Source organism: Ctenocephalides felis, unplaced genomic scaffold (assembly GCF_003426905.1).
Source record: "Ctenocephalides felis isolate EL2017-DRISC unplaced genomic scaffold, ASM342690v1 CF-g0.4_SCAFFOLD_01604, whole genome shotgun sequence".
Classification (NCBI taxonomy): domain Eukaryota; kingdom Metazoa; phylum Arthropoda; class Insecta; order Siphonaptera; family Pulicidae; genus Ctenocephalides; species Ctenocephalides felis.
Genome location: NW_020537758.1, coordinates 20,784,531 through 20,795,244, shown reverse-complemented (window position 1 = coordinate 20,795,244; position 10,714 = coordinate 20,784,531). Strand labels below are relative to the sequence as shown.

At 30.2% G+C, this 10,714-nt stretch overlaps 1 protein-coding gene across 1 annotated transcript; it reads left to right on the top strand.

Moving 5' to 3' along the window:
* Positions 1-8,703: 8,703 nt before the first annotated feature.
* Positions 8,704-10,385, top strand: LOC113373498 (matrix metalloproteinase-2-like). Its single transcript, XM_026613792.1, has 3 exons — positions 8,704-8,721; positions 9,820-9,921; positions 10,227-10,385. Exons 1-3 carry the CDS (start codon positions 8,704-8,706, stop codon positions 10,383-10,385), a joined length of 279 nt encoding a protein of 92 aa, XP_026469577.1.
* The last annotated feature ends 329 nt before the right edge of the window (positions 10,386-10,714 follow it).

Below are 10,714 nucleotides of genomic sequence, written 5' to 3'. Positions count from 1 at the left end.
AATGAAATAATCGCACATTGAGCAAAATAGTATAATTTAAGCAATGTTGTTATTAATTGTTCAGAAAACAATTGGATATAAAACACAATGTATCGATACAGTCGTATACTTTTCTGCGAAGATTTGAAATATATATTTAAAATTGACGTCAATACAAATGGACGTCATTTCAATATTTATTTTCATACATTTTAATTCGTAGATTTATTTATAAATCGTTATTACTTTTTTATTTTATTCATTACTTTTTTCCCATGTTTTTTCTTATATATTGTTTTATATCAATGACCAACTCACTTATTTTATCAGAATTTATTCAGGTATTGCTTACAGGTCAAAATCAACTTGCACCGCCTAACAAATTATATAAAATTTGGTACAAAAGCTTTATTTGCTAGAAAATTGATATTCAATAAATTGTTAATAATATAATATAGATATATATATAATATATGTCATGTATACAAAACTTGGCATAAAATTTTTATTTGCTGGAATTGATATAAAAAACTGTTTTTAAGATGGCAAAATAAAATTTAGTATGAATGTACTTTATTTTATTGTTTTTTTTTAAAGCCTTCAATTATTAGCATATTTGCTGAATGAATCCACATTACCACCACATTTTAGCGTAAGCAAAATAGAAAAGTCACGTCCAAGTCCTGCGCAGTTGGATTTCCTTATCAAAAAGATTTATCAAGGCGCTATATACTGTTACGTGGAATCGCTTTAAAACCTGCGAGATGTAAACGAATTCTCTTACGACTGATAGATAAGCGTTATTTGATGCCCTGCTAGAAATGTAAATTTACTTGATATCCGAAATGTCCTTTTGACAATATATAACATTGCACATGCTTCTAAAATCAGGGGTCACCAGTGGAATTAGGGCTAACCTCGCTGCTATAGATGAAAAGTAATCATTTCATGATATATTGTATTTATTTTACTTTTACTTGACTATTGTATTGATTTGTGCTTATTCTATCAATCAGAAAATTAATTTTTTTAAATTAAAACTATTATCATATTATTCTTATATTATCATAAAGTCATTGTCGTCCCAGTTCTACTATTTCTTCCTTGATCTCGGTGATCTATTTGCTTTCAATTCCATCAAGCATGCAAACCGTAGATATTATTAAACTGTTTTCTGATGATGGATTGTAATACTATGGAAATATTTGCTCAACAGTTGCCCGATTTGACAAGATCTTCTCGTATTTCATAATAGGTTCACTTACACTATTGATATAACTTGAAATATAACTTGTATTATATATAATAATATAGTGAATGAACTCAACTAATTAGTTTATTATTTGTTAATTTCCAATTAATATTTCAGAGTTTATATCTACCTTTTCAGATAAAGCTTTAAAACATTAATAATACAAATTATATAAGAAACAGTCAACTAAGATTTGATTACAATTTTTTTTTTGTTATTTAGTTAGTACACATATGCTAAACATATGTTTACAGTTTCAAGAACATAGCATACACACTTTGTTTCGACAAATAAAAAATAACATTATTCTGTTGCCTTACTCTATATCTTATTATAAAAAATGGAGCAAAGAATTGATTATCCTTTGATTCTATAACGATTGCTGGGGGTTGAATTTCTAAATTTATATTTTCCACAACTTAAAAACATAATTTTAATAACATGTAAATTTTGATTTGAATAATTGTCGCAGCTTTTTAATTTTTATATATTTATATATTTTATAAATATAAGTTCTAATGTTCAAAATACAAACATATGTGCTAGACATTATTACATTCAATAAAACTACAATATGCCAATAATTCTGAAATGGGTATCCAAAAGTGTAGTGCAGAATAAATTTACAAGGCGCCAGCGATATAAGAACGTGACTACAATTTTGATATTTTGCGGTCTGAAAAATTCTGCAATCTTGTCTTGATTCGTGCTAAATGTTATTAACATTCTAATTATGTGATAGAATTATGACATCATAAATAATAAAATGAAAAAATCCTTTTAAATTAATTTGATTATATAGTAAGTTGGAACGACACGCGCTCTCTAAGGGTATACGGGTAAAACAGTCCACCATCAATATCTCAAAAACAAAAAAAGTTAAAATTTTTTAACAACTATATTTGATAGTAGAAGGCAAAAGATTTGTGGCCAGCTATCGCTTTCAATCAATGGGCAATTTGATTATCATGAGATAAACGGTCATATTTGAAAATCTACAAGAAGGTGTCGTCCATGGACGACATTCGTAGCACAAGGGTTAATCATTGTTAGCTTTTTATTTTGTTTTGCTTATTAGAGGGCAACGGATGTAGTGTACTTATGTACATTACTTCGTTTATATGTAATATTCATATGAAAGAATTTCAATTTCATGAACAGTGATCACTAAACAATAGTTTACATAAAGAGCACTGACGTCTTGCTAAAAAGATAAAATTCAATGATTCATTACCGTATTATAATGTAGCCATTTGAATTATTCATTAGATTTGGTCAATGATTTCTCTGCCAATAAACTCAAGTCAATTTTATATAACTTGCAAAGTGGTCTCCTAAAACATCAGAGTTGTGAGCAAACGAGCCAAACTTTATCTCTTCTTCGACAGTTTAGCTCTGTTAAATCTAAAACTAATCACATTCAGCAATAGCAACTATTCCATATGTGCTGGAACTGGAGAGGATAATTCATCTTATAGGCAGATGGATGCGCCTGTGTAGACGGCATCTTAATTATTAACATTTGTCACAGGTAGCAATCTTGAATTCTCGAGCGTTCCGGATATGTTCTCAATCGAATACCATCGTTGGTTCGGAATTCGAAGTTATAAATTCGTGTCACGTACTACACTGCATGCGTTAATTTCATGACGCGCAAATACTCTATGCGAATCCTAGAGTAATAATAATATATAACTCTCTATTGGGACAGTACCCAAGATGTGTGGAACATTATCTTTATATTATAATATATTCGAATATCGTTACGTGGGTTGATATATCATATGGCAGATATTTTATATCACATATTTAAAATTTTTTAATAATACCAGAACTTTCAACCCAATATTGTTCAAGTCACAATACTACCAATACATCAAGAGTTTCGGCCTAAAGCTGACTAAAAACATTTCGTATCTGTATATAAATCAAGGAGAGATATGTTACACAATGCCTCAACGCCACTTCCTCTTCGTATTCATTATAATGAAAATTACTTCATTCATTCGCAGCATATCATGATCAGTTTGTATAATCTCCATATAATCGGACCGTGCATCATGTCATTTTTCACACCGAAGCACGCACGTGTGCTGTCCGATGTCGCGAGAGATACAATCTAGAATACGAAGGAATAGTATACAATAATATTATAGTTTTATTTTTTATTTATTATCACTGTACTATACAATTTTTTGGTTTATACAATGGTAAAATATAAAAATGGTAAAAAGTAAAAATACAATGGTATTTTTTGTTACTATACAATGTATATTAGGCTAACATTTTTGAGATATATTAAATGCGCGTTAAGAATAACATCTTTCGTTAATTATTACAGTAATTTTTTGATCAATCACATATTCACAAATGAACTGGTTGGTCTACTTTGATGGGACAAACCTTACATCATATCCAATCTTTGCAGGGCTCAGAACGGTTTTGCTACAAAGCAAGTCAAAAACGAATAAATAATAAAAATTCTATCAAATACCAGATTATTGTAATAAAATTGGTCAAAAAAACAGGACAAAGGCACCATCAAAATAACCTCTTGAAGAATCGATACACCTTAAAATAACTACATTGACAAGACTGTGGCAATGACGCTCAACATCTGACAGGAATTTGGTTATAGCTTTTTTCATGGAATCGTTAATAAAACTAGCCAATTTTTAAATTACCAATTTAATAAGCCAACTGTGCCTATATTGTGTCTATATATAAATGTGAATAAATGAAATTTTGTTTAAATATTTTTGTTATTGAAATTTATTGTTATTTCTTTTGTAATACAATTTTTTGGATTTGCTCTACGATTAAATCTACTTAAAAGTGATGTGCGATTACTACACAGAACTTCAAATAATCCGTACACTCATACATAAAGATAATTTTTATCGAAATGTTTTGCAATTATCTTCTTTTTTTAGTATTTCCAACGGCAATACTTTTTATTATAAGATTTATCAATAACGTTAATTGGAGAATGTTTTTAACCGGGTCATCACCTTCGAGCAGATGAGTCTTGAATTAAAACACAGACATCCTCTGAAGATCAGCATGAACGTAAACATTCTTTATTTGGGTCAATACTGCATCGTACAAGATTCAAGACATAAATATTTTTCTAATATTGGTTTCTTTTCTTGGAAAGAGGGCTGAGATACGATTAATTCAATATTTTGTCCATACTTGTTTTATTCTCGATGTAGTAAAATAACTCGATGAAGTAAAATAACAAAGCAAACTTATCCAAAAGTGAGTCCATTATTTTATAAACTAATGTATTGATATTTCACCAGTATCGAATATATAATTGAATACTAATTATAAAACAACATGAAATATATAAATAAATTTCTCCATCCATGCTCATGGCAACATTTATCTGTTAAAATAATTATCTACATCCCTAATTGAATTGATATCTACAATAAATCACGTCATTCTCTATGTCAGTAAAGACAAAAACGGGTTTCACTTGCGCATTAATCACGAACGACAATGAAATATAAATAAATAGATGTTTCTGTATCGGGCAATTAATCAAGTTAATATTCCGGAACACGACTTAGAAGATCATAAGAAAGTTACAATGATGGAATAGAATTATCACAGTTTTCTTTGCAATTTTGACGTAGAAGGATTTTGATTGAGATAAGGGTTGCGATTTCGGATCATCAGAAAAAAATACATGTAGATCAATTCAAGAGATTGAATAATTTTTAACTTCCCGTAGGGTAAGTTATTGTAATGGGCCAAAAATCGGAATTGAAAATTTTTACATTTCTCGACGTTTTGAAGGTTTCTGAACGTTTTGGCATACCTCAGAAAAAATGGATGTGTGTGTGTGTGTGTGTGTGTGTGTGTGTATGTATGTATGGATACAAATTTTCGTCCACGTTTTCGGGCGTACGGATCAACCGATTTGAATGGTTTAAAAAACATTCGATTTCTATTAATAAGGAGAAGAGCTGATTAGTTTTTGGCAAAGACAGGTCCAGCAGTTACGGAGATAAGGAGCAAAGAGTGCAGAAAATAGAAATCGAGTTTTTGAGAGAACGGAGCATCCGATTTGAATGATCTAAAAAACATTCCATTAGTAATGATTGGGAGAAAGGGTTATTAGTTTTTCGCAAAGGCAGGCCCAGCCATTTCGGAGATACAGAGCTAAATGTACAAAAAATGGCAGTTTTTGAGAGAACTAAGCGTCCGATTCAATTGATTCAAAGAACTTTCTGCTTGTCTTAACAAAATAATTAATTTTGGAAAAAAAAATTTTGTACCATTTTCTTTTTTTTTTTTTTTTTTTTTTTTTAATTTTTGGTATATCGAAAATAATTCAGATTTTATTTTTAATTCTGACTATAGTTCTAATATACTTTAAACAAATAATTTCAACTCTGCAATTCAGTTTATATAATTATTATAAATATTAGACAATAATACAATATTTATAATAATCTATTTGAAAACATTCAATATTCCTCGAACGTTTCGTTACGGTACGGGAAGTTCCAGCAATTTGCCTTAAGGCACGATGCCACCCACCCCACTAGTTAAGTTTGGTGTTGAACATTGATAGTGTTCCATACAACATATAAACATATTGAGTGTTGGTCGATGTGTAAATTATACACGTACCTTGAACAAATGTTTTCTGTTGTCAATTATTTCGATTTGGACATATAAATAGAGTATACGTATTTTGTCATTTTATTTTATATTTTGACAAATTTTATGAAAATGGTGGCAGCGGTGTGACGCGACACAAAATTAAACATTTACAACTAAACTTTTTTGAAATGGCTGAGGAGATACGAAAATAAGAAATATTTATGAATTGTTAAATTACGTGGAAATCATTTTATATTCTTTTATTATTGTTTATTTTTTGTTGTATGTTCAAGATGTTCAATTATTAATTAAAATTCACATACATTCAAATTAAGTTTAAAACCTTTCTGCACTTGATTTTTTCTCGCGCGTGTAATAAGCATACTATTTCAAGGCTTTATGATTCACAGATGATGTGTTTAAGAAGAACAAATATAAATTAGTTTATGAATTGGTGAATCAGTAGCAATGGAAATTCATGTTTATGATTTTGTAGAGCAAAGTTTAATTGTTGATTCATGCTAATATGTATGCTAATAGGTAAGGTAAAACCTTGTATAGATTATCAGCTTTTGATGTAAAGTCTTGTACGTCTACATTATACTGATGGAATAAGATTTATTTTGTTTGACCTGTGACTCTTTAGTTCCGGTGTGTAAAATTAGTGATTATTATGCATTATAATTTTATGTTATATCTTTGCGTTTTTGTGCATCATGATTCCAAAAATATTTTATAATCATAGCATAGTTTACTTAAGATTATTAGAATATAACTCCACGGTTACCTTTCTAATTAGGATATGGCAGCATTGACCGGAAGAGCTATTTTACTTGAAAACATACTATCTATATTTCCAAGTGAAAATCAATGTCACTTGGAAATATTGCTTGATAGCTGTGAGGACCTACATTGGAAATGAGTCTTCTGCTATCGAAGAAGAAATAGAAAAACTGGGAGGACTAGGATCAGTAAGGATTCTGAAGGATAGACGACGGCGCAGGATTAGAAAAATATAAAACAAAATATAAACGCCCAAGCACATAGCGAGGAAGCATTTGAGTAAAAGAGATCTATAAATAATGTAAGAAAGAGGAATGAGTTTAAGGTGCATTTTTACACAATGCACTTGCCTTTTAGGAGAACACCAGTAATATTATTACAACTTTGCTTCACGGATTTCATTTGCAAAACACAATCCGTTACGTCGTTTCTGGGCTCCGTTCCATGTTGCACTTTGTTATCTGCCAAGTTATCCCTAAATCAAGGTCAATTCCGAAATACAAAGACGGGTCATTCATCTCGACGTTAAATCGCATATGTTCATCGCATTGCTTAATCCGACAATCGTCGAAACTGATCTTGTCTGCGGTGCGGCGGATGCATTTGCGGCATATTGCTGCTCTTCCCTTGCTTAGACCACTGCGGTGCATTCACGAAATGCTAACCAGCCGATTTGAACAACTCACTCGAAACTGTCCGAAATCTAGATACCAATTGGAGGAGATATGAATCGGATCTTGTCTAATGTGTTATATGTTGGCCGAGGTGTATTATTTTGACTTTTGGCAACAGGACGTGACGACGTGAAATTTTCGAAGCCAAATTCAGTAGCAGTAGGTACATAAAACGTCAAAAAGAGTTACTCATTATCCATTGTCGCACTTTGATGAACTTTCAACTATAAGGTTAATTTTGCTTATATTCAGAATTCGATATTTCAAATTGAAATTTTATTGAAAAAATATACTTACTGTTTATTATATTACTGCAACAAATTATATGACCTTACTTAATTTATCTTCATTATCTCGTACCTTTCATGTTTCAATAAATTTTCAATCAAGCGACCGTGACAACTTTTCCGCTGAAAGCACTATCGACTCCATCGGTTCAGAGCACTTTGGCAATGCAATTTATATTTTTTGTGCTAATTCCACAGAGAGGCAGTCCTGGTCTCTCTGTAGTGTAAATTTGATTCGATTTTGAATCAAAGCCCTTGTTATGAATAGCACACATGGCGATTGTAACGGAAGCTTGTCCATTGTCTCTCGATGCTGGTTTCCGCTCGTAAAGCAATTGCTGAATACAAAATCGGACAACGCATGACGCGCGACCCGTCGATGCTAAACGATAAAAAGGCTGTAAATCGTGACAATGTCCACGGAATGGATGAATATCAATATAATAGATACATTACATAAATTGTGTGATGTTGTTTTTAGTGATTTCTTGTCCAAGAAAACCATCTCCAGAAAACGGACCAACATGATCACCATAACCATGAAGAAGGGGAGAAGAAAGTGTTCTACTGAAACTGATTGTACAATGAGAATGAAACTAAATAGAACCTTTACGGAAAATGGTATCTGATCAAAGAAAAAATGAAAAGATGATGACGAAGAATGCTAGACTTACACCTGAAGAGCAAATATAGGGATAACCAAGTTACTGGAATCGAGTGAAACCAGAAGTATTAGAAGTATTATAGATGACTTATAGATGTTTTTTGGTAACTTTTATCATATAGTCAACATCTAAGGTCCATATAAAGCTATGCTCTGAATATAAGGCTTTTTTAATTTCTTAGTTGTAATTTAGTAGTTTTTTCAGCAGCGTTACATGAAATTTGTTTGTTTCAATCTAGTTTGATTACATGCTTCTGCGATTGGTGCACAATAACTAAATATAATTTCTGTGCTGATTTTCCAAATTGATAGCATGCTTATTTACAGCGAATATTTTTGGACTAAAGCCTAAATAAAATAACTTTCCTTGAATTGCTGTGTCTTAATTAAAATTGTATTTTTAACTATTAATACATACGTATTTTTAACTACAATAATTTTGAAATGACTGTGGCAACTAAAGTACTTTCTACGCGCAAAAAGCTTTGTTCTATATTGTAGTAAATAAGTGTACTTTATCTTGATTTTTCAATGTTAGTAGTCTCCATATCTTCAAGCCTATAATTTATCAGTAAGTACGCACCTACATATTTACAAGACATCAAATTATAATCCCTATATACGTTGCAATATGCATTGCAGACAGTTGCCACACTGATTCAACAGATTTCAAACGAGATTCCTTATAAGAATAAAGATATATTACATATAATTGAATGCAATCGAGATAACAAGGAGATTGTTAAAAATACTTCCAGTTACATAAACGCACAAAAGTACAAAATGCCATTTTGCTTTTTTATGCCAACTTCATTTGTCACCATAAATTGATTGCCGGGACTACAATGGGAGATTATATATTTACTCCTTTGTGATGCATTTGTTTATCAAAATATAAAAATTATTTGGAAGATACTAAAATAAATTTGGCTTAATGAGGATATCCTGTTGGAATGTTTAATTTGGAGATGCTTTTAATATGAAAATAACTCTAACAAAGGATAGCATTGACAGCAACAACAAATTTATAAATGAGTGTAATAAAAATTAACCATTAAAATTTCACGCCTGAATGAGAGGAATAATGAAAGTGAATTGACTTATTAGTTTTTTTAAACTGAACTTTTTATATAAATAAAATAATTTAATATTTAATATGTATATATATATGTATATATATATATATATATATATATATATTTAAATTAGAAATCGTATGTTTATGTTTATTGTGATAAGTTTGTTAACTTATTCACGAATATTATATTTGGTTAAATATTGAGGACAGTAACCATGCAACCTAGTGATATTTTTTTAAAAGATATAGAATATTATAGGTGCGAATAAAAATGTAATTTTTGTGAATTTAAGACTATACTAAAGACACATTTTTGAAAAGTATTAAAAAATATATTTGACTACAACTTATTCATTATCAACATTTAATATGTAATAAATCAAATATTATTATTATTAATAATTATTATATAGCTATATTTAATTTTGAATTTTTATATGTATATTATGTAATTTATTTCTATATATGTTTTTTTATTCCAGCAAAATTATTTGGCAAAATTCGGTTATTTGCCGCAGAGTGCAATCGAAACAGGGAATCTACGGTCAGAAGAACAATTGCGAGATGCGATACGATCTTTACAGGTAAATTATAACTTAATTATAATTTTGTATTTACAAAATATACATCTGAAACATATATTACTCCAAACATATGTGTCTCTGCCTATTAAATTCAATTTCTTGTTTTGTACCATACCTTTCATCAGCACATTATTTACAAAGCTCATAATCTTTCCACATTTGGTTAGTCAGAGCTTAATGAGCTTGAGAAAAATCGTTTCTTGGAAATATCTTCTGCAAAATGTCTCGAAATTAATGATAATAAAAAAACTGCTTCGAATTCCATGGCATTAAGATGTCCTAATTTAGATTCGTATCCTTTTTAGGAATTCGGTAATATTCCTGTAACAGGCGAAGTGGATGATGCTACAATAGAATTACTTCACAAAAAACGATGTGGGGTCAAAGATAAATTAAAAGGACGATTTAAGAGATTTGTTCTGCAAGGACAGAAGTGGCCAAATGCCAGTTTGACATGGAGGTAAGAAATAATATTTTTAAACTAAATTAAATAAAATTTTTGTAATGGGCAGAATTAAATTACCTTGATGCAAATCACATAGAGCTCATTGATGAATAGTGATAAAATATCAGTTTCACATTTATATATTTATTGTGAAGGGATATGTAAATGCTGGATTTTATGGCGTTCCGTTATCAATCTAACTCTTCGATTTGCGATTTGGGAGCCGGCACATAGTGCTCCGGTTTGCAAACTCCTTTGATTCGAAAATGTTCCGGAATCGAGGTTAAATAATTTGCATATATATACACACAAATTTATATATAAACATTTGTGTGTATGTAAGGCATC